The sequence below is a fragment of the Athene cunicularia genome (genome assembly GCF_003259725.1).
Source record: "Athene cunicularia isolate RWA chromosome 6 unlocalized genomic scaffold, athCun1 chr6_part1, whole genome shotgun sequence".
Classification (NCBI taxonomy): Eukaryota; Metazoa; Chordata; class Aves; order Strigiformes; family Strigidae; genus Athene; species Athene cunicularia.
In genome coordinates this window covers 4536883-4561376 of record NW_020799105.1, presented here as the reverse complement: position 1 = coordinate 4561376, position 24494 = coordinate 4536883, and the positions used below count along the sequence as shown (strand labels likewise).

Here is a 24494-nt window from a genome sequence, read left to right as displayed (position 1 = left end):
TTTCTCCACACTCATTCACCAGTACTTCTAACAGCAGTGTCAGCACACATGGAAAAATGAAGCCTGATGGAAGAGTGACTGAGATTCAGCTTCCTTACAGCTGAATCCTGAGCTAGTGGAGCATATGACACAGGACATGGTGAGGGCAAATACCTTTCCAGAGCCTTCAAACTGGCTCTGATCAGGCTATGCTGTTGCCTCTAGTGCAGCTGTTAGGCTGTGGTTTTAGTGCATCATGGGAACATGACACCCCCAGACATCACACACTGAAAGCTATTTTAAATTTTATTAGTTTAGTACAAATTCAGAAATGAGGAAGAACACATCTAGCCTTGTTGAGAACCATGTGCTGACACTTGACTCTTGCTCTCTTGTAGATGGGGCATTTTTACTTCTACAGTTTCTCAGTCCTGGCAAACTGTGGAGGTCATGAAGGTTTGTGTTTGCAGACACTCTGTAATCCGTGGGGAAGTTTTTCAGGCTATGCAGTAACTGTACTAAGGACCTGGAAATGCTCAGGATGGCACTGTACAAGCCAGCACAGGTCCGACAGGGTATGGTCACCAGCTAGGGTGCAGTGACCAGCCTGCTACTTAAGCTCTCTTGTCTGGTTTGTGATACTACACCATGCTCTGTGTGTGCACTGGGCAGCTGGGATTCTGTGCCACACAGTTGGAGTCAGCAGCCTTTCTCTTCCTCCTGTGTCCTCAAAGCTCAGCTGACATCTGTTTTGTATTATGCACATTTCAACTTCACCTGTTTATTTCAGCCCCTACCTATGTTATTTCAAAATTTTCTGCTTTTAAAGTTGATGTTTCAAAAGCATTTACTAATTAATCAATGTCTTTGAACTTTCTATACCCAAGTTAACTCTTGCAGGGAAAAAAACAAGGAAGTTGACATCTGCCTGGCATTGCTAAGATGATAACTGAATGTAACAGCAGCTGTGAACTGTGCTGTTGAAGGACAAATGTAGCCTTGGCTGAACAGAGCTCTCATTGCATGAAATGGACACAAAAGAAAGATCAGTACCAGCAAACTTCTTGCAAAATAGGAGGATCAGAAGTAGGTATAAGGAAATATGTGGTAAATATGGAGGACAGTGGGCAGTTAGAAGGAAGATGAGAATTTTGCTGGAGCCATGTAGATGAGGAAGAGCTGAACTGTTACTTCACCTAGTGAGGGGCTCATCAGGAGATGCCAGAGACCAAGGCAGTGAGCTTCTGTTGGGAGGGAAATGGCATAACAGAAACCGCATAAGCTGTTATTCTTCCTCCTATACATGTCAAGGAATTGAATTAACTCCCTGCCTTTCTTCTGTTGTACTGGTGAAACCATGAGTGAAACTTGAGACCACATCACAGAATCGTTCAGGTTAGAAGGAACCTCTTGAGATCATCTAGTCCAACCTCCCTCCTTAAGCATGGTCAGATCAAGCAGGTTGCCTAAGACCATGTCCAGTCAGGTTTTAAATTTCTCTGCAGGTGGAGACTCTGCAACCTCTTTAAGCAACCTCTTCCAGTGTTTGACCACCCTCAAAGTAACCAAGTGTTTTCCTGTGTTCAGATGGAATTTCATGTGTTTTGGTTTGTGCCCATTGCCTCTTGTCCTGTCACTGGGCACTGTGAAGAAGAGTCTGGCTCCATTTTCATTCCATCTCATCAGGTAAACATTGATAAGATCTCCCTAAGTCTTTTTTTCTCCAGGCTGAAGTTCCACCTCTTGCAGTCTCGCCTTGTATGGAAGATGCTGTGATCCCCTAATCATATTTGTGGTCCTGTGCTGGACTCAAACTGTAAAGTAACGTTGGAATAGGCTACTCAGAGTTTGAAGTCAGATTGGACAGATGCATAAGATGTTTTCAAGTGTGTCTCAACCCAGTGGGGTAAGTGGTAGTATGTGGGAGCTTCCCTTCAGCCTGACACTTCTGTCATTACTTGATTGCTAACTTTTGGTCATCGCTGACATTTAGGGCTAGAGTCCTAAATTCACAATGAATTTTTAAGTTTGACAGGAGCTTCTCCTGATACTTTGAGGGTAAATGATAAATGATCTGTTCAGTGATGCTACATGAATTCCTATTTGTTATGTATCTTGAGATTTTCTGCCAAAAGGCGGGTTTTTCCTGGAGTAGATGGCCAGTAGTCTTTCTGTGGAAGGGTGTCAGGGTTTGTTCACTTGATTGCTCAGACAAGTTCCATGTTAGGCCTTGATGCACTTTGACCTTCTGCTTTACTGTGTAACTATTTCAGGACACAAAACCAATGAAATTCAGTGTTGTCTGGTATGTTACACTTATACTTGAGATGTCCTGTGGAATGACAAAGCAAATATCATAACTTAGAAGAGTAGTTTGTGTTTTTTGTGAATAAATTTAAACACTCTTTTCTTTCTTTACACCCCCTCTTAAAAATATGTTAACTAACGTTGAATACTTTTAAGGACAACTTTTCAGTAGAAATCACAGAAGCCACCAGACAGTAACAAAGCTACGCACTTCAGCATAGGACAGTGATAATCTTGTTTCAGGTGCCTACTACAATTCACTGAGGTGTGGGTGCTTTGTACTGTACAGTGGCATTGGAAACTATTCCTCTGACAGTAGCAGCTACTGTATCAGTTGTGCTCTGTCTGCTTCTGGCAGGTAGTACTTCAGTCAGGACTACTCTGTCAGCCTAACACTGAGACTTTTAGGTGGGGCAGTAGTGGAGGGGATGCTATAAACTGAGAACTGCAACCTCGCTCCACACAGGTCTATTCTGTCCTGAATGGGAACATGTTCCTACAGGAGGGAGTGCTGTCATGTGATTTCCAGTGACTGTGGAGTTTGCTGTTGCATGTGGAGGGAAAACAAGACCTTAATGCTATAGCAGCTCTTCCCCGTGCTGCTTGTTAAATCTCATAAAGCATAGTCATTGAGGAGCATTGGATTCAGAAAGTAATCCTGATAGAAAGAGGCATGACATGGCCTAGTACTTTGTGGGAAAGTTGTGCTACCCCCTTAAAGGATACATCCTGGAAATAAAGCAGCCAAAAAAGAGTTCTGTGAGTTAATTTGACATATCTTGTCATCTTCTTAGAGAAGGATCATGAAGCTATGTCAGAACAATGCATTTATGAAACTACCTCCTTAGTCTTTGGCCTTACAGTGAATGGTGCTTTGGGACCTGTTATATTGCTAGAGAACTAATACTGTATCTCTGAGGCTCCAGCTTGTGAGCGAACCCCAGTTCATGCAGCTCTAACTTACTGTGATGTTCCCATAGCCCTGCTGGAATCTCTTTACTTGTCTGTAGGAGATCCTAGGTGAGATCCTAACATCGTATTTTTCTCACCACCTGATCTCTTCAAGCCCTCATATTGTAGTCTCACATCCTCACAATGTTCCTAAAGAGTTTCCAGTCCCATGCATGCACTTGCCACTCTGCAAGATCCATTTTGGTCATTAGGAAGTTCTAGAAACTGCAGATTGGATGTGAACACCTGTGCTGAGTTTATGATCTCTGCTTGCATCCTCACAGTATGTTTGGATATCAGAAGCAAGCTGGAGGTATGAAGGGACATGAATCTATGTACAGACCTAAAGGGACAGAGAAATGTGGAGATGGGGACCATTTGATGTTTGCTTCTGGCTCTCAGTGCTCTATGGAGGAATATGTCCTGAGTAGTCCTATCTCAGAGAATTACATCCAGCCTTTATTTCTGCCGGTTTATTGTAGTGGCCTTGAAGACACGAGGTAGCATGATTATCCGCTGTACTGCAGTCCTCCCTTGATCCTTTTTTCTTTCACTCTTTTGAAGAGGCAAAATTAAATGAATTCTTAAAACTGTATTTTTCTCTGTTATATTGTGTTGAAATAGAACATACGCTTCTTTGACCCTGCTCTTTGGAGAGGAACGGGTGAGGTATTAGTCAGCCCTCTGGGTGCAATGAGAGCCTGCTTTGTTATATGGGAGCTCTGCAGCCTGTCTGGTTCTCACTGCCTGTCAAGGAGAGGAAACTCTGATGCTCTTGCACAGGAGTTAAGGTTGAAAAAACATCCTTGCAGATGCTAGTATGGTTATAAATGACTGATGCTGGGAACGCAGAGACTTCAGAGAGCTGGTTAAAGCAATCAGAAAAACCTTAGCTAAGTCCCCAAGTGATATTGAGATGAATGCCCTTATCCACCTGTAGCAAACAGGACTGAGCTGTTGAAATTGTCTTCCCAGCTGCAGGATGGATGCATTGTGTGTCATCAGAGTGCTTTATAAAGTTCTAGTTTATGCCTGTTAAAAGCATTAATTACTTCATGGCTCATCTTTCATGACAGTATGAGATTCAAGCAGTGCTAGCATAGGTGCACACTAGCTTTCTAGACAGAGAAAATGAAATGATAGCCTGGACCTAGTAAAGTGCAGAAACTGGTGTTAGGAAGCATTGGGCTATAATAGACTTGCTGCATATCACACATAATGATCCTATTTCTCTGTAGTTTATATTTCTGATGAAGCAACGCCACATGTTGCTTTAAGGTAGTCACTAAGCCTAATTCAAAGTATCTGCCAATGTGAATTGTAAGACTTTAGAACATCTGCTTAAAATAAGAGCCCAGTGTCCATCACTGATGGCTTCCTCCAAGGTTGGAACCACTGAAGTAATTTCTGCACAATCTTTGCAGAAGTGTGTGGTCAAACCAAAGGTGCTTTGCAGAGCAGGTCTGAAAAGATGTGTGGGGCAGACTTCAAGTTGTTTCAAAGACCTTTGTTGTGCGCTTGAACAGTTGTTTTGCTTCTAGGGTTGCATTTTGTAGAATTTTTATGACTGTTATTACCACAGGAAAATGTCAATGCATTTTCCAAAATTGACCTGAAGATAACAGTGGATCTTGAGTTTCCCAGCAGAAGTTTTGTCAGTGGCATAGTCTGACCTTAGCATGGACTGCTGCAAAGGAGAGTGTTCTGCCTCATTCTTTATCTTTCATCTGGCTGAATGATCTGGTGTAGTGTTGGACTGCAAGGGTGGTATTCCAAGAGAGACTATCTGAAGGAAGAGGGAGGGCAGGACTGCCATTGCAGTAATAATGTGTCCTGAGATCTACTGAAGCCACATGTAGAACCATGCCCTCAGTCAAACAGTGATCTGCTGGTGGGATGTTTGCAAAGTGTCTACCCAGCTCTCTTAGGTGGAATTCCAGATCTGTGGGCTTTTTTGTGGATAGTCTATTCTGTCATGCAAGTTCTATGCCTTGTGCTTAAATTGGAGAAGGGAGTTATTGCAAGAGGGGAGATCACCAAGTTGGATGTGCATGTTTCTTGCATGCGGTTACTCAGAAAAACTTGAATCAGTGACAGATGTAATGCGATTCTTGGCACCCTCAAAAATCATCAGCCATGCATACACTTTTTCAGTATGTGTGGTTTTCCTCCTGGCATAGGTTGTTGAAGTGAACTATTCCAGCCCCTTCCTCTTCCTTGAGATTTTCACCATGTGTACAGTGTCGTCTGGGTGGCCAGAATTCTGCATCTTCCTCAGAAGCTCTTTCCCATCTCTGTCCTGCTCCCTTGCACCCCAGCTAGTTCTTTAGGTTTATACACTTAATCTTGTCACAAATCGACCACTAGGCTTGTGAGACCCTCAGGCTGTGAGCTCAAAGAATTATTATGAGTTGGCTTGCAGTTTCTGAACCACAATAGCCAGGCATGCTTTTAGCTTGAGGCACTCACAGTGTGGTACATGTTTGCTTGAACCTCAGTGAAAGAACTACAAGCTAAATACACTTTGCATTTGTAGCACCCTCTAGACATTGTCACATAAGCTATGTTATCTCTGTGTTATAAGGGGAACTCTGCATTTCACTCCTGAACTGGCAGGTACTATCTTTGCAGTAGGTATGAGTGAAATATATACATTTTACTCATCGTCTTGAAGTTCAGGGATTGGCAGCTTAGTTTACACCCCCGTTGTCAGCTGCTGAAGCAGAGATCCTGGTCCACCATGTCACTGATGCAGCCAAACACGTGCTTTTTTTCCACTGGTTCTGCTGCATGGGCCATAGCCTCTGGTGAAAATAAAGACAAGAAGGGGAAAGAGGGCTGTGATGGCTGTCATTGTATTTTAAACTGCTATAGCCCTTTCTGTTGCGAACATCTGCCCCCAGACAAATGAACAGATTTTTTTTTTTTTTTTTCCCCAGCTCAGCAGACTCACTAACACAGGATAACTCTCTGGAGTGAGGTGCGCGTTTGAGCTGAAAGTCTTTTCTGGACAAGCACTGTAGGGGCAGTATTGGTACTCATGTGCTTTGTTAGGTAATGGAAGAAGACATTTCTTCTCCAGGACTGTGCAAGGTCATCTGATGAGGTTTCTAAAAGCAGAATTTGGCACAGTCTCAGAACAGTATTCTGTATTTGGGGAACGTCTGTCTGTTACTGGGGTTGGAGGGAAACCCGTGCTGGATTCAGACTGTGTGCTTTCGCTGAGGTCTTACGTGTTGCAGCTGTAAGAGTCACTTGTATCTCAGGTGCATCCAGTTCTTTACATTAAAGGTCCTGCTCTCAGCTCAGGGCAGCTAGTGAATGAATGAGAGCAGTAAATTTGAAAGAATTGAAAGAATTTGCAGGTGGTCACAAATTGCAATTTCCTCTTCAATCTCTGATAGGATGACTGGGTGTTGTTTTGTCATGCTGGGGAAATTTTTGAGCTTCTGTGAAACTTCCCCATGCTTAGATCTTTGTGAATGGTGTCGATGCAACCTGTAGCATTACAGATGAAGAGTGTACCTTCCTGAGCTACTGAGGACTGCAGACCAATGATCCCAAACTGAACTATTAGAGCCCATCCAGCAGTCACCTGCAGTCAAGGCAGAGGAGGCTGAGGAGTGTTGCTGGGGCAGTTGAAATGTGGTAGGCACTTCCCAAGCTGTTACCTGTGTGGCAGTGTATCCATGACAAGAATTCCAGAGGCGTGTTAATCCAGTTCCCATTTCCATCTGTTGCTAATGCAGGAAGGAATTCCCATCTGGGATTACTACCTGTACTTTTGCACATCAGGAAATGTCATGTGAGGTGCAACGGTTATTTGCATCAGTCTGATCACAGTTGCTTCACAGCTGATTTTGCCTCCTCAGTCCCATTTTGCATCTGATGTTAATAATGAGTGCCAGGAATAATTAAAAGCTGAGCCCAGCCCAAGCAGCCAATTGAAGTTACCGGTGACATTTGTCCCTAAACTGGAATATTCCTACAGAAGATACTTTTGATTGTGTGAGTTAGCTTCCTGTTCTCTGCCAATTCCCCATCTGCTTGAGGTTTTTATTTTACCACTCATTTACAGTGTCTGCTATTTTTTAATATTTTTTTCTTCTTGCTTTCTCTTCTGTGTCCTCTACATTCTTGTGGCTTTTCAGACTTTCCTTTCTTAACCCACTGTTCTCAGAACTATGTGCCAAGTTTCCTGTGCCCATAACATACTGATCCCAAGTATGGTATTTATTGGCCACTTTCCTATACCTACCTTCCAGTATTTACAGGAGTGACATGGAGTTGCCCTTGGCATTGTAAACAACTTTTGGTAACTCGGCTTTCTCCAAATCCATTTTGTTTCAAAGATGAAATTAAAAAATAACTTGGAAGCAGCATTTGGGAACACTGAACCAAGAAAAGTGAATAGATTCATTCACCTAGGTTAAATTTTCATGAAGGTCACGAAAGCCTCTTGCACTCGGCTGCAGTTACATGTCTACATAGTTCTAAAATGTAACAAAGCCTGTTGCCTGAAGCTTGGATGAGATGTGCTTCATAGAGGAACTGTGGAATAATGTATGTTTTTGAGTATTAAGGATATACATTGTCTTAGTAGGTTACAAAGGTAAACACAACTTACCCTCTGGCTTCTTACAATTTTCTGAAACACTGGTCCTGTCAACATATCTCTTAACCCAGTTGTGTTCTTTATAAGGATACAGCTTCCCTAAGAGATGCACAGGTGTGTGTGCGCACACTGGTTCAAGCAAAACTTGACATAGTAAAATACAGCTTGTTTTCTTGATGAAGGATGAGAACTAGTTTATTGTAACTTCCAACTTTACAGTACAAATGATCATTTTCTTTTTAGAACTGAAGATCTGGTTTTAGGTGTTATGCTTGTAGATGAGCTGCTTGGGTGCGAGAGGTTTAGAGAGAAGGGGAGATGTCTCATACTTTATTTGTGCTGTATGGACAGTTTTACGAAGTCTTACATTTTCCTGTTTCTTCTTCTCACCTGCTGCTTTGCTGCATGCTTCTCCACTCTGCTGAAAGGGGAAATTGCTACAGTATAACCCAGTTTTGAGGGATTATCAGGTGTTTCACTGCTGAACATGTATCTCTGGTAAAGCAGGGGCTCTGAGTTTAGCATGATGAAAGCTAATTTTCCCTGACTACTTTGTCAGTACTCTGCCTGCTTCTCACACATGCAGCTGGGGTTGCTCTGGGAGAATCAATGTGTTTGTTTGCACTTGGATGAGGGAGCTGGCCAGCTGCAAGCTTCAGGTGATAGCAGGAGCTCTCCTTTGAGGGCCTTCCCCCTTGCTCTGGGTGTACTCCGTGAAAGACCGAGGCCTTGTGAAAGCTAGTTGTCTAAGTCTGGTGAGCTGGTCAATGGATGGGTGGGAGGTGTTCACAGATGCCAGTGAAGGGTTAGTCCGCATATGCAGAACCTATAGGGTCAAGCTGTTGCCCAGTTGTGCCATTTGCATTCATATCTGGATGACGGAGTGGTCTGGACAAGCTGCTGACTCCTTCTGAGTCTTCACATATCCTGTGGTGTAAGGGCTGATTTCTGAGAAGCCACATTTGTCAGCTTCATGCCGATAGCCCACCAGCTTAGCCAGGAGGAAATGGATGACAGAGCAAGCTGCCTGCACCATACAGCAACGGGTCAAAGTAACTGGCTGCTTCATATTAGTTTCTAAAGCTGCTAAATGGCTCGTGAAGCCCATGGCCATGCCTGTGTTTTCCCTGGGCTTTTCCCAGGGATGAGTTTCTGTAGGGCAGCTGTGCGGGGAGCTGGGCAGGGCAGGCGAGAAGGGGCCAGCGTGGGGCTGCTCTCTCTAGCTCAGCTACTGACACTTCCTGGAGCGGGGAAATGTGGTTGGGTTTCTTGGACCGCATCTCCTCCCCTTGCTGCTATTCTCACAAGTATTTCACAGACTCTCAAGTGTGGCCTGAGATAGCCTTCATTTAAAGGGGAACAGAAGGGGCCTCCAGTCAAGGCAGAGCCGTTTATAACCATGAGCTGTTGGCCTGCAGCAGCTGCTCATGGAGAAGCTCAATTCAGGTATTCACTTAACTTTCTAATGAGTCTGTTGATCTCCTCAGTGATGACCTCTTTAGTCTGGGTATCATACAATGATGTAATTGCAGAATCTGTATATACAAATAGATTGTCATCACTCAAGTATCTTACTGAGTGGGAAGCCTGATCTAACAACATGTCCCTTTAGAGCATGGATATTATCGAATGTAATGGGATGGTTTCTACTTCTAGTGTTTGCATGTTCACAAGTCAGTAGCATGTGACTGGAACTTGCAAGATGACCACAGCATCACTAAACTGCTTATGTAAGAAATTGGTAATTTTTAATTTCAGAATTTTCTGACTGAAAAAACAGAAGAATAATTCATACCCGAAACTCCGAGTGCCAGTTTCGTCAGCTGTTAATCCTGTTACTGATTAACACTGCTTGCTTCTTCCTGTATTACCTAACAGCTCTGTTCTTACATATGACCTCTGGGCAGTCAACTCTGTTACAAGTATGCAGAAGTGCATGACAGGATCAGGCAATGCCAGAACTTCTTAAAAATTCAGGTTATTCTTAATCTGCTAATTTGTTTCTAGTGTCAAATAACATCAGTAAAGCAGAGAGACTGGGGACCTTGCTCTCTCCTTTCTCCTCTCTTATCCTTGCTTACTGTAGATGTTGTATCTGAGATCCACAGCTTTGGGTTTCATTTTCGTCTGAATGCTTTCATTTTCCTCTGAAATGGACCATCTGTTGGGTCAGTGAGATACGGATTACCACGCTAATGGTTCCATGTTGAGGTGGGGATAATATCCTCCCTCAGTATCAGGATGCTGGCAAGTGTCAGTTTGTGCACATGTTGCAGGAACATTAATGCTTTGCTGTAATTTGGTCATCAGTGGCTCTCTTCTCTACGGTGAGCTTAGTCTTTCTGATTGAGTCATGTTGGAAATAATCAACAGAGATTACAGAGACACTATTTAGTAACAGTTGCCTCTTCTCCTCCTCAAAAGACATGGTGTCTTGCTCTGCATGTGCCAAACACCTGATGTGATAGCTATCATGGAGGGATGTGAGACCAGTGTGTTATTTCTCCTGTGCAGTTGGGCAGCCTGGCATTCCCAGGTGGGAGTAATCTACTCTTCCCTAAGAGAAGGGTTCCCAAAACTGTGGTCTGGTTCTTGCAGCCGATGACTTAGGACAGTATCAATTAAAATACTGAGTTAAGGAATTAAAAAGCTCAGTCCATTTTCTGTAATACTTAGTACCACTGTCTGAAAATCCAGAAGACCTCTTTCAGTATATATTTTTGTGTCAGTGTAGTTTTAGTCAAATCTGCACATTTGTGTTGGTGCAGTGTTAAAATCTATTAGCTAAATTACATGTACTAAGTTAGTTTAATTTCATTACATGTTAGTTTAATTTAATTTAATTACATGTTCTAAGTTAGTTTAAAAAATGTCGATGTTGATGGTGATGATTTACTTGACCTTTAAAGAAAAAAGCTGCAGATTTTTTGGCTCCACTCTTTCTACAGCAAACATTAAAGCAGGAATCTACTTATGTGAGTAGGCTTACTTGACATGTGGCATGATTCACATAATTAATTAAGCATATGCGCGCCACTATTTGTAACAAATACTTCAGCTGAATGATTAGCTAAAATTTTGTGGCTTAAACTGTCTCCTGAAAGCAAAGTTGCATTCATATAATTAATAAAATCCCATTTAAGTGTATAGAAAATATTTTTTAAAAAATGTGCATGACAAAAAATTTCAAATATTCTAAGTTTAAGTCTTTAATAACAATAAATAATAATAATAATAATAATGAAGTCTAGATTTAAATTTCTGACTGTCTTCCACCTTCACTGTTTGAAACTAGCAGGACATTAACTCCTAATAGAAGCCCGCATTAATAACTTTGGCTCTCTTGATTTGTGGAAACTTGAGGTACCCAGAGGTTGGGGGATTCTGAGTAAAATCTAGAACGTTGGCAGCTTCGCTGTATGGATGCCACAGGTTAGACAGTGCAGTTGGTCAGCTTATGTCTTTCTTGTCAGGACTGAGCATTTTGAACAGAACATTTCATACTAAGGTAAAAACTCTGCCAGCCCAAATCTGGTATTTTATCTAGTAAATAACTTATACTGCTCTTTATAAATGTGTTTTACAATAAGTAGTAAATAACAAATAACTTCCAAAATGTTGTCTTAAGTCCTTGACTGCTCTGCAGTTTTCTAAGGTTTGGAAAATTTTGGCCATGGGAGACAGTTTTAAGAATTCATGCTAGTCTGACAATGGGAAGTCATTGACTTTTGGGAGATAGGGGCAAAAAGGTGTGAATCACGTGAATCAAGAGGGAGAACCTAGATACGAAAGTGTTCTCTGAGTAGATACAAAATTGTCTGTTGTTTCCTTTCTCTATTTGGGGAAAGTATTTCCTGGCAGGGGTAGAAGACCTGTAATCTATTTTAATTCTTGCTAGGTTTGTTTGCACCCAGTGATATCAATTCAGTTTGCTCTTCTGTCAATATCCATGCTGTTACTGGGAAACAGGAATGAGAACATTTTTTTGTACAAGCACATTGTTTTGCAGACACAGATTGTAAATTTACTTCTACTCTTGGGTATGTTTGGGTAGAGTATTGTTATTCTTCAATGCAAAGGCTCCAGTATGCCTCAATTTCACTCATGTATAGATACAGGAGTTTATAGGTCTTGCTTGAGGAACAGGATCTCTTCAGACTACTGCCCCATGTTGTATTTTGTTGACACAATAATGAATTTGGGAGGTAGAGTAAGCAACATAAGCAGGATCCAGAAAACTAAAGATACTACTGAAATGAAAGAAAGGTTGGTTTTCTTAATTTACTTTAGGAGAGGAAGACTGAAGGCTGCTGCCCATGCTACAATGTACGCAGAGTGCAGCTGGAGTCAGATGAGTCCAGTTGCCACTAATTCTTATATTAGACATTAACGTACAAATTTTCCTCTCTAACATGATAAGGGACTAGCCATCTCAGCAGAGTGGCATTGCTGTTTATTTCATAAACATGTTTAGTGCTACTCCAGCACTTTTGTGTCTTTGTGAATGTTTCCCAGCAATCCTTGTAGGGGAAAAGAAAAGGAAGCTCTGTAGTTTCTCTTTCTTCAACTAGATCCCCTTTTCTGAACATTACTTTGAGAAGAATAGCAAGTTACACCCCACCACCTCCCTGGTTGTTTCTCGGGATGGATGTGTATGATACGCATTTTCAGAAAAGGAGAGTGATGTAACAGGACTCTGTATGCTTTGATTTAGACTCAGGCTGTGACTCTGTGACTGATACAGAAACAGAAGACGAGAAGAGCCCAGTTTACTCCCACAGACTTGCCATGAGTGAAGAACATGGATCATCCAAGAGCACTGGAGACCATCTGGTGGTGCAGCCTGACCGCATACGGTGTGGGGTACTGTATATCCACTCCTTGGGCCATGTTCTCACTGTAGGCTGGTGCAACCTGTTACAGTACTCTGTAATGGATAGCTCTATGGGCCTGGGAATTAATCCCTAATTCTTTCTCTGACACCTTCCCTCTCAGACCCCTGTCCTCAGTGTCTCTGTTTCATGAGCTTGGTTCCCTAGGCCCAGAAATAGCTTGGCAACATGCAGTGCCTAGTGTTATCTAGGCTGCAATATCGCTTATTGTCAGGTAGTTTCATTAACATAGCTGCTTGTCTTATGTGCTTTGAGGCAGGTTCACACTCTTGACTTCCTATCTTCCATTGTGGTGACATTTAGGGGTGGTAAGGGGAGTAAAGTAATTGCAATGAACCAATTAACTCCACAGCTAGATACAGTCTAATATGACAATTCTGGTACATGTCCTGCAAGTGACTCCAAAGAGCTTGGATCATGGCTTCCTGTCTGAAAAACAGCATTTCTTAGTATAGCATCCCCTCAGAGGGGAAAAGTCTAAGCTTATTCCTTTGTTCTGTTTAGAATGGGGCTGTGTTGCTTGAGGGAAGAGACAGATGGAGTTGAAACTAAGTCATTTTATAAATCTAGCTCTAATCAGTTTATAAATCTAGCTGATAAATCTGTAGTTTTATCAACTTAATGCATGTATGTATGCTGGTGCAGGCTGTAACAGAAGCTACCTGCCCAGTTACTCCATGACCGGAAGAATCTCCTGAAAACTCTTCAGGACCATGAAAACGACAGATGATAATTTCTGTGTTAGTTGCAGTGGCAGGAAAATCCCTAGAAAAGGGAATGAACAAAATAAGTGTACTTATGTTGTGAACATGCATGTTGTAATGCCTTTTCTCTTAGGTGCGGACAACAGTTTATATTATCATGAAATGCAAGCTTGATGGTGAAGTGAAAACTGAAGTTGAATTCTTTCCAGAGAATGCGTCGTCTGTGCGTGTGCTGGCTGAGATGGAGAACGAGTACACAATCTCTGTGGAGGCTCCAAGTAAGCTGGGCTGAGATACTCCCCCACCACAAATTGCTTCCTTTCTATCTCAATCTGTCTGACCTGAGAAGTGCCAGAGAGATAAAGGTAAAGGTTGCAGTGCAGGAAATCTTGAACTTGCATTCTCATCTTTTGTGATGAGGTACCGAGATAGACTGCTGCTTGGGGACTCTGTTTTCCCCTCAGCAGCATCAGGGTTGCAGTGTGGAAACACCTTACCGGGAGTTCTGAGAGCAGATTGCAGCTTATAAAGCGCTTTGAACTTAAATGTGTGTTAAAACCACCACCACATTAGCATTGGCAGGGCACCAAGAGAAGGTAAGTGCCATTGAATAATTGCACGCCTATAACAGCATGTGCTCAATGTGTGATGATCTCTCTGTGAACAGAGGCTTGCCTTTTAATTTAGATATATCATGTCACTTTAGATATTTACATTTACAAAACTTGGTTGTCTAAACTTTAGGTTCACTAAACTTTAGGGGCAAGATTTCGGAGCCTTACAGATTGATAATAGTTTCCCAGCATGACTTTATTTAGTCTACTTTGGTCTGTCCTGTTGAAGATTGGTTGTGCCAGCTCTGAGAATAGTTTAATAGTCATTATAGCAACTCCTGTAAAGTCAGTGAGGTGGATTGATTTCAAGAAGGTGACATCACCCACACAAAAATGTTCAACTTAATCTGTCTTAAATCAAGATTTGGAATTTAAACATGGACCTGGAAACTACCTTGCACTTTGAATTATAACCATGACCTTCACATTGATGGAGTCTATAACTATGTAAGCTCTTCAGTTTGTAACAGTAAAAGGAATATATATTTAAGTCCTTTAATGTGTGCCTAACAATTTTGTAATTTCCTGAGTTGTTTAACAGCCAAGCATATATACAGGGAAAGATTAATTTCAGTGGAATTCAAAATATTTGTGTTTGAAAGAGAAATTTCAGACCTATGCACACTGAACAAAGAAGATCCCAAGGTGCAGGCAGGAAATAAATCCTGACAGGGGTTGCAAAATCCCTAATGACTTCTCTCATTTCTCTTCCCTTCTTCCCCAACTCTCATATTTTATGACATGATTTAGAGACTACTCCAGAGAAAGCCAGGAGTGGAGAGATGTGAGGCTTTCTAGTTTGAGGTGGTATAATTTTAACATTAGTAGTCCAGACTACTGTTAGCAGAGGATCTGTTAGGTCACAGGTGATGTGCATTGACATAGCTATAAAGAAGGTAATTCCAAAGTACTTTCCTACCTAGTGTTCAGACCAACATCATCTCCTTTTTTTTCATGACTTCATGGTTTTGGTGTTCAGCTGGCAGTATCTCCAAACTCCTCCCTCCTATCCTCAGGGTATTTGATGCAGACTCATTCCCATTGTTTGTTCTTAATGGTGATTTATTCTCTTTCTTTTCAAAGATTTAACCTCTGGAACAGTGCTTCTGCAGATATATTCAGGGGACTTGATGGTGGGAGAAACAAGCATCATCTATCATACCGACATGGAGGAAATCAGCAGTCTGTTGGCTAATGCAGCCAACCCAGTACAGTTCATGTGCCAGGTAGTGACTCTAGCAAACAACTGCTTTGGAAACCAGCTCTTTCAGAGTCTAGACAAGTGGACATAAGCAAAAGCACTTGTCGTGAAGTAGCTTTTCTGAATGAAGAAATGCAAAGTTATTTAGGAATTTTCATGTAACCTTGACATCCCCTTTTAATGAAAGCATGGATGCTTTTTCTGTTTCTGGAGCAAATAGTTGGCTAAGGTGACTCAGGGTATCCAGCTAACACAAAAAACATGCAGTCAATCAACACTCATATTTAGACCTTGATTTCTTGAAAAGATTGAGATGACAGAGCTTGATATAACAGAAAGTACCATAATGAAATAAATTGTTTACAAATTTGTACCTAAAGGTTCTTGGAAAACATGTGAAAAGGTAGTGAGGATTCATACTAGCTGAATGCAGTAGAGTAATGTAAAATGATTTGTTTATTCTTAGCACTTACTTCTTTAAAGTCACTCCTCAGTTCTCATATTGTATTTTGCACAGTTGGGATACCTGAACCCTAATAAGAGGTAAAGCTTGCCCAAGCAAGTTCTCCAGATGTGTTGTCTTTGCTGCCTGCCTGCATGTCCCTGATCAGCCACATGTAGTGGAAGCCTACAGAGTAGTGTTGTTAGTCACCAGCATATCTGGGGCAGGGGAGACTGTCTTTCCCTTTCTTTTTAGTTGAAGCTGTGGAGCAGTTGGTACTGGGCTGTACCTCTACTTGGGGAATAGGCCTGCTTCCCAGTCTTTGGCTAAGAACTAGTCCAAAATATATACTCAAGTATACTCAAAGCAATTAAAAATAGACTAGCTCATACTTAAAGCAGGAGTGGCACTTCATTGGAACAGTTTCAGAAGTAATATTATACCTATCAGGGAAGTAGGAAGTAACAGTTTTCTGTGCTTTCAGTTGCATAAGTGAGTTTATTATTGTACTCTGTCTTGTGGAGTATATGGTTCTCATCTGCTTAGATTAATGGTACTCTGTTTCTGGACCAGGAAGCTATTCCTGTTCTTTGATTGACCTGAACATTGCTACCTTCTGTGTTTATACCTGCTGTTTTTTCATATGTGCGAAATAAAGAAACACCTAATAAATCTCACCTAAACTGAATCTCCAGACTCCTTCAAACAAAATCACTTTCCCTTTATCCCTAGGCCTTTAAAATTGTGCCATACAGCATAGAAGCACTGGACAAACTGTTGACTGAGTCACTCAAGAAGAACATTCCTGCCAGTGGCTTACATCTGTTTGGAATCAACCAACTGGAAGAAGAAGATATGACAACAAGTAAGTTGAAAGATTTTTGTTTTCTTTTTAAACTTCATCTGTATCAGTTGTTTTACCTCGGAGCACCTTAAAACTGCAGTGTGTGGCACTTGGTTGTCTCAAAAATCTTGGATCTCAGCTAGGAAGCTAAATTTCTGATGATGCCTGTAGAAGGGGAATTGCTGTTTTGGTTGGGTGAGCCTTTTTTTATTATATGCATCAGTCTCACTTCCTTGCACTGTGACAGATGCAGCTATGTAGACAGCTTCAAACACAACAAAAGGGAAAAAATGATGCTCCTCAAAATGTCTCTTTTATTTTCTCCCTTGCTCTTCTCCCAGTGCCATGTGGCATTTCTCCCCAGCCCAGTCCTTTCCCCCACCCCTATGACTCTGCTCTAAGGTGCACAGTGGGCACTCAGCAGTTGCATTGGTGTGGCACCAATGGTTGCCTTATAGCATCTGTATCCTACTGGAATGATGATCTAAGAGGTCCTTGCAAACTTGTGATCCTACATACATTAAGCTATTACAGTGCCTGATAGTCCATTCAAGGTCATAGGACTTCAGCTGGGATATGCGCTAGATACCTCAGTTAATTTGTGCAGAGTTAGTTCCATTTTGAAACTGTATATATACTTTTCAGGGCTTTCACACCTGCTTTGATCTGTGTGTTTGCTAGGAATTCTGTTTCTCACCTGCTGACTCTGTTGCTGCTAGAGAGAAGCTTAGATTCTAACAGGCTCCTGTTCTCACAGATCAGAGGGATGAGGAGTTGCCAACACTTCTTCACTTTTCTGCAAGATATGGGCTGAAGAACCTCACCGCCTTGCTCCTTACATGCCCTGGAGCACTGCAGGCCTACAGTGTAGCCAACAAATATGGCCACTATCCGAACACCATAGCAGAAAAGCATGGCTTTAAGGACCTCCGCCAATTCATTGATGAATATGTGGTAAGAGGAAGCAGCACTCCTGCGCTGTCCCGCAGCAGGTGTGGGCAGTTTCACCAAGCTTGGCACTTAATGTTGTGGGAGCAGGAGTGATGGGGTAATAAAGGGTGCAATTTGGGGTGGTAGGGTGTAGAAGACAGACATTCAGCCACACTGAAAGCTTCCAGGCTGGAGGGATGGGTACATCTCTGGAGTTGGGGAAGTTCTTGGAGCTTTTGCACAGAGAAAATAAGGTGGAAGCAGAGACTACCATGCTGGGTTTCCTTATCTATCCATCTAATGAAGTTTCTGCAGGGATGTGGTTGGTACCTGGTGTACTCTTCTAACGTCTCACCTTGCGAAAACTACAGTCTCTTCATCCTGCTTACTTTGGGGAGTAATACGGAAGGAGAATAAGCTTGGGAAGGTACAATCTGAGGTGCTCTCTGAGTAGTCATACTATAGTCTGGATTGCTTATTAGCTCATTCACAGCTGATCTGTGTGTATAGTCTGCCTGTTCCACTTGAAATCCATTTCTTCCTGAATTAGGATAGCTGTCTGTTCCCTACTTGTTCTCTCTGGTAGCCCAATTCATAATTCAGTTCTCTTTGAGTTAACCCCATCCCCAGAAGAGCACTCTGATTTTTCCAGATTATGACATGGACCTGACTCCAGGTGCACGAGGCTGTTGTTTCTGTGGGGTCCTTTGATGTGCATTGGGTTTATCCTTTCTTACAAGGATCTTATCTTTCTAACAAGCAGCTCCTTGACTTAGATCATGTGAATTCTTGAGCAGATTTTATTTGCCTTTGCTTTCTGTTGAAAAGTTGTGTGTAACTGTCCCTAACAGTTGTCTGAATGGTAGGTGATAGATCTGTCAGCCTTAGTGTGATTCTGCCAGACAATTACAGTAGTGAATTCAGGGTTCCACATTAGAGCTAAATAAAAGTAACTCCCTGTTCTGAGATCAGGAGGGCTGTAGGAACTGTAAATTGTGTTATTAAAATCTTTGCATTGGGGTAGGTGGGGGATGCTTAGGAAATCCTTCCAACCTCTTACTGCAGTACTATGCTCCTCCCATGTCCTCTCTACCAGACAGTAACAGAGCTGTGTTAACAGTAGGTCCTGTTTACTGACCATCAAGCTATCTGTGCAGCTTAGTACCAAAGCACACAAATGATTTGCACCAGTGTGTTCACTGCAAGGTAGCGAATTGAAGCACTGCTAGTATGAATATCTGAAAATCCCAGTGAACCCCTTTACCAAATTTTCTCTCTGGCAAAAGTTGCTCTGCACCTCCCATAAGCATCACAAGAGCAAGCTGCCTGGCCCATTTTAACTGTGGAGGGAAGCATGTGTAGATAGTTTTGACACACATGCCCTGTGGATTGAAGGCCCATGGAGGTGGCGGTTGTGGATGGAAGAATATCTTTTAGTACAGCAGGATAGTTAAGATGGCAGTGCTTGTGACATGGTGGGAACCTGGGGAGGAGGCTGGGATGGAGCTTTATATTTTGCTTTCTTGTGTGGTTTGGTGAAGATCTGTACCACACACACCCCCATCCTCCCCACCCCACATTGCAAATATGTGCGAAAGAGTGCTGCTGTCCTGTGAGTCAAAAGTTGCCTGTATTACATAAACAGCTGCCTGTTATGAGGTTTCCTGTTAATCTCACAGAAAAGGGTCTATGTACTCCCACTCTGGGTGTTAACGTGCTGCTGCTAATGCCAAGAAACTGAAATTGAATCTACTCCAAAGCTAAAACTTTGCTTTCTTGCAAGTCCTCCACGTGCGGCAAGCTTTCCCTCTATGGTCAGCCACATTTACTCCAGAATAGCCTTTGACAAGCATTTGTATTTTTAGGATGAGCTTTGCTTATGTTCTAGGAGTTTGCAGACATCAGGTAGGACATGAAATTGAGGTGGTGAGAGGCTGTAATGGCTATTCAGAATGTGTCAACACCAACTTGTTTCACCTTCATTGCCTATTACAACATGGATCTTGAAGGCTGGGCCCAGACAGCAGTGGGAATTTAATTCCTCTGTGAAGCCTTAGTCTTCTGTAGTGAAAATTTAATTCCTCTGAGATGCCTTAGTCTTTGGGAATGGGCTGCTTTTAGAAGGGCTTTTTTTCCCATCAGTGATGGGAGAATGAGATATCTTTTGCTTGCTTTGATTCCTCAGATCCTTTATTTAAACGAGGCTTCAATGTTTGGGTTTTTTTTCTTGCCCTCCTTCCTCTCCAGGAAACAGCAGATATGCTGAAGAGTCACATTAAAGAAGAGCTGATGCAAGGCGAGGAGGATGAGGCTGTTTATGAGTCCATGGCTCATCTGTCCACTGATCTGTTGATGAAATGTTCCTTGAATCCTGGCTCTGATGAAGAGCTTTATGAATCCATGGCTGGATTTGTCCCTGGTGCCCCAGAAGATCTTTGTATGTATATTCATAGAATCACAAAATCGTAGGATGGTGTGGGTTGGAAGGGACATCTTAAAGGTTAACTAGTCTAACCCCCCCTGCAATGAGCAGAGATCTTTTCAACTAGACCAGGTTGTTCAGAGTCCCCACCCAAGAGTCCTAAGCTGATCTGTATCTCTTATACATAGTAGTGCCTCAGTTGATTTTCAGAGTAAGGGATGATTATAGTTTTTCTGCTCTCACCACAAGGAAACCATGCTCGAATTCTGATAGTGACTGGCTGATAAAACTGCTCTAAATCTTTCTTTGATTGCCAGTGTACAAGATCAAGAGCTGTTTCCTCAGTGCATTGAGGACTCCCTGAACCCTGAGCAAGTTAATTAGCATCTGGAAGAGACCAAATTTTCTACCATGTCCTGCTTCTCCCTCCTGAGAGCCAGGGAGGTAGGAACACTGACTTACAGACACTGTTGGAAAAGAATGCTGTGTAAGATGTGATTTTACTAACAACTGGGAAAATGAAAAACAAGAGCTGAGCTTCTACCTCAATAGCTCGATAACCAAAGAAAGCGAACATCTAGAAATGTGTACTGAAGAGATTATAATTAAAAAAATCATTGTTCTAATCCACTTTGTTTATTGCTAAAAATATAGAGCTAATTCTGATAAATATGCAGATGTTTAACTTTTCACCCTGCCATTAATATTCAGTGAGGCCGATTGCAAATAATCAAGTTAAGTACCTATGTTAAGCAATTGTAAATTTGCTGTACTTGCTTATCTGCCTATTTTGTCTGATTTCATCCCACTGATATATTTTATGATTCCCATGATGAGCAGAGAATCTAGCTTATTACAGTTTAAGTACCTGCATAAGGACTTCTAGTGTTTCTGCAGCTTTTGAGTGTGCTGCCTCAGGAGAAAAGTTTTCTTACTAAAACACTTTTGCTTATAGACCATATCTGTCCTGGGTTAGTTTTCTCCTCTTTTAGATTAAAACACATGATAAAACACATTTTTGTTGATTATGGAGTCCAGAAGACATTGTTGGTTCTTTGCCTGAAATCATAAAGCCTTCTCTCTGAAGTTTTGTTTGGCTGCTGTAGCAATAGTTTTGCTACTAAACCCAGAATTTTTCTGCCTTCAGGTGGAGATAAGTAGTAAGGCCGGTTCACTCCTAAGGAGCAAAGCTGCTGTTGTTCGCAGTAATGGGGTGAGAGTTTCTAGCTGCAGTCAGTGCACATCTGAATGGAGTTGATTGACTGTGTGGTGGGGGGAAAAAAAGATAAGTCCAACTTGTCGTCTTCCACCTCTGAAATGTCCAGATCTCCCAGAAACTATGCAGGGGGATATTCCTTTCTTTCATGGGTGCAAATTAAGCTCCCTGTAATTTACTACTTTTGAACCAGACTCTGAAAAGCCTCTCTGAAAATATTCTTAGATTCATTCAGATTTAGATCAGAATTGTTTCTTGTCAAGAAAACTATTTGCCAGCCTTGCAGACTGTTGGTGGTAGAACTGTTTTAAGGGACTTTTTACTTTTTCCCTGCTGAAGATCACCACCTCCCTCAGTCTGCTGTCTCAGTTGCTTGTGTGTGTGTTCACTTGCCTGTTTCTGTCAAACAAGCCACTTTAAGTGGAACAGTTCAAGCACACAGGTTTTCCTGCCCTCACTTACTCTGACAGATCTCAGGAGGGACTTTGGCTGGTGTTTTGGATGAATACATGAAACAGAACCTGCCTGGCTGACAGGCATGGAGATGAAGAGCTAGGATAGGTTGCCATGGGATGATAAAAGTTGCACATTTAATGCCTATATCAGGCTGCTTTCCTTAAGCCTCCTCAGTTGCAAAGGCCCAGCAGGCCTTTAGGGGAAGATTATGTAAGCACAGCTACATTAGCAGGGTGGCATAGGTCTTTGGGATCAGCACCAGAAATTTCTCTGGGTTTGCATATGTGCTGCAGGCTCTGCAGGGCTAGTAGGACTAGAAATATCAAAATCCAAGATGTCCCTAAAGTAGGTACTTAGGATTCCTTCACTGAAAAGCAGAGCTGAATGACTACATTTTAAAATGTTTTCCTCATTGGTGAGATGTTGTATATGGCTTATCTGTAATAGCGAGAAATAAGGGTGTGCTTCCTGCACTCTGGAGTTTTCCTACTGTATTGCTCCTGCACACAGATCTCCATTACATTTCACTTGGGAGTCTTTTACTGAAAGTCTCTATTTTTCTTATGTAGTCTGTTAGTCTTTGCCTGAAGTGTATTTACAGCTTGTCTTGAGCAGTGCTTAAAATCTACATGTATCATAATGGGTAAGGTTAAATTGGCACAAATGCTTGACACTGAAATAGATTCTCTCAAAGTGAAGGTGTTTCAATATTATTTAGAATACCAGCACACAGGCAAACCCTCACTGAAATTAGTGGGAGTGCTGACTGATTTATAACTGCCATCACAAATAAAGGCTTCAAGCTTTTGTACTGACTTAAAGGTTTGTGAAGATGAAGAACTCCCTAGGAAATCATAATCAACGTCTACTGAGGTATTTTCTCTAGGTCAGAGTAGCCCTCATGTGAGTAGTAACGGCTGTGGAGTAGACAATACCTGGGCTATTTTAAGTGTAGCCATACTGTGGCAGCATGCCCATTTATTGTGATCAAGATGTGCTCCCATCACAGTTTTTCAGAGACTGATCAAAGGGAGGTTAGATACCACAGGGTCAATTTGTCTGGCAGGAACTGGTTTGAGAATAAGGCAATGCAGGACTGGAGCCATTATAATGAGTTAAAACTAGTAGCAAATACTTGAATACTGGAGTGTTCTGTTCTTGTATTCTTCATCCCACTTGTGACTTTTCAATGCATTTTTCTGTGTTGTTTTTTTTCTCTCTGTGTTTGATCCTGGGGAAACATTTACAGAGACAGTGCAGAAGCTGTGCAAGGGCACAGTTTTGCTTAAACTGATGCTGTGTGAGAGTTGCACACACCTGTGTTGTTAGTTGCCCCTTTAGGTTTTGAGATAAGTGATGGAAAGAAAAGAAGAAAAAAAAAAAAAAAAAAAGGAAAAGGTCTTATTCATCTACAGAACACTGCCTCCCTTTCTGCTGGTGGAGAGTGTTCTTTCTGAGGTAGGTCTTAAAGTCCTGAGCAATGTATATGATCAAGTACTCCTAACTAAATCAGTGGGAACTTACTAGCTCCTGCTGTTACCTTGTTTGCTGTCTTTTAATAATGAGATTGAATTGCCTTATTTAATTTCTTATCATTAATGTAATTGTTCCCACTTCAGAAGAGCACTTCCCTCTTACTACACTTTTCAAATACCTGTAAAGTCAAACATAATTTTCCAGAATATGCTTCAGATTGGTGCTGGTTGCAGGTAAGTGTCATTTAGCTGCGTCACACACTGTAACAGCAGCTGAATAACGAAAAGGTAGAGTTATTTCCATCATATCAATCTGATAGTATGGATTACAGCATCTTATAAAGTGCTTTGCTTTTTCTGTTTTCCTTTCACCAGCACCTCCTGCAGATTTTTGCAAAAAAGAGTATTTTGAGTAGGCTGGAGCTGTGTGCAGGAGAGGCTCTGAGAGCAAGGATTCTTGAAAGTGCTGAAAACCCGTCTGATATGTGTGAAGATTAAACTGACTGGTTTGTTTGTGTGTGTGTTGTTACCTGTTTTACTTGGGGAAAGTTACGATGTATTTCATCTGTCCAAAGTCAGTCAGTGGCAGGGGCCAAAGGCTGGTGAAACAAGTCTGTACTCTTAGCACTGTTTCCATTTCTATGAACTGTGTGGACACTCAGTTCCTAGACAGTGTGAGTTTCATGTAGAGATTTAATCCTTTATCCTAGAGAGCTTCAGCTGACTAAAATCTATTGTTCTGTAGTTTGCAGACCTCCAACACCTAAAGAGTAGATGTTAGTTCATATATAAATAAGTTGCAATGCCCTTATTCCATCATTTTGCATATCCTCCCCGTACTCCACCATTTTTATTATCTTGAAACCAAGTTTTCAACACTGTCCTCATTGTTTTTTGTTTTTTCCTTAGTTAATGCAAGAAACAGCAGCCTCTTTGTAGTCCTTGAGCAAACTGAGAGAATTGTGCACAAAAATATGACTGCTTATAAAGTTCTGAGTTGTGATTTGTGCCAACACATTGAAGCCTTTGTCTTGCATAGGCCAGGTTGGATGAGGCTTTTAGCAACCTTATCCAGTGGAAGGTGTCCCTGCTCATGGCAGGGGGGTTGGAACTAGGTGATCTTTATCCCTTCCAACCCAACCCATTCTGTGATCCATGTGTAGGAATACCTGGCATCTAGTGTTTGCAAATATTTACAAAGGGGGAAGGATGTTATTACTTCCTAAAGGGTGCTGTTGTGAAGGGTCTGTAGGTCATAACTTGTCTTCTGTATGTCTGTCTGTTCACGGATTGGTTGAGCTCCCTTCTGAAGCCTTGAACTTTTTCCAGTTAAACTCTCTGCAATTTTGGTATGTGAGATTTTAAGTCTCATCTATATGCAAGACAGGCCCATGTGCAAGAGGGTAGTGAGGTGGCAATCGTGTCTTCTAAAGAGAACTAATTAGT

At 41.8% G+C, this 24494-nt stretch overlaps 1 protein-coding gene across 2 annotated transcripts in view; it reads left to right on the top strand.

The window, feature by feature from the left end:
- The window catches only part of PIK3AP1 (phosphoinositide-3-kinase adaptor protein 1), a 48306-nt gene that overhangs the window by 12743 nt on the left and 11069 nt on the right, over nucleotides 1-24494 (top strand). For both annotated transcript variants that reach the window (XM_026850961.1, XM_026850962.1), the window contains exons 3-8: nucleotides 12567-12715; nucleotides 13582-13726; nucleotides 15146-15288; nucleotides 16438-16570; nucleotides 17307-17503; nucleotides 19727-19916. In XM_026850961.1, coding sequence (XP_026706762.1) covers nucleotides 12567-12715; nucleotides 13582-13726; nucleotides 15146-15288; nucleotides 16438-16570; nucleotides 17307-17503; nucleotides 19727-19916 — 957 coding nt within the window. The remainder of the gene's footprint in view (nucleotides 1-12566; nucleotides 12716-13581; nucleotides 13727-15145; nucleotides 15289-16437; nucleotides 16571-17306; nucleotides 17504-19726; nucleotides 19917-24494) is intronic.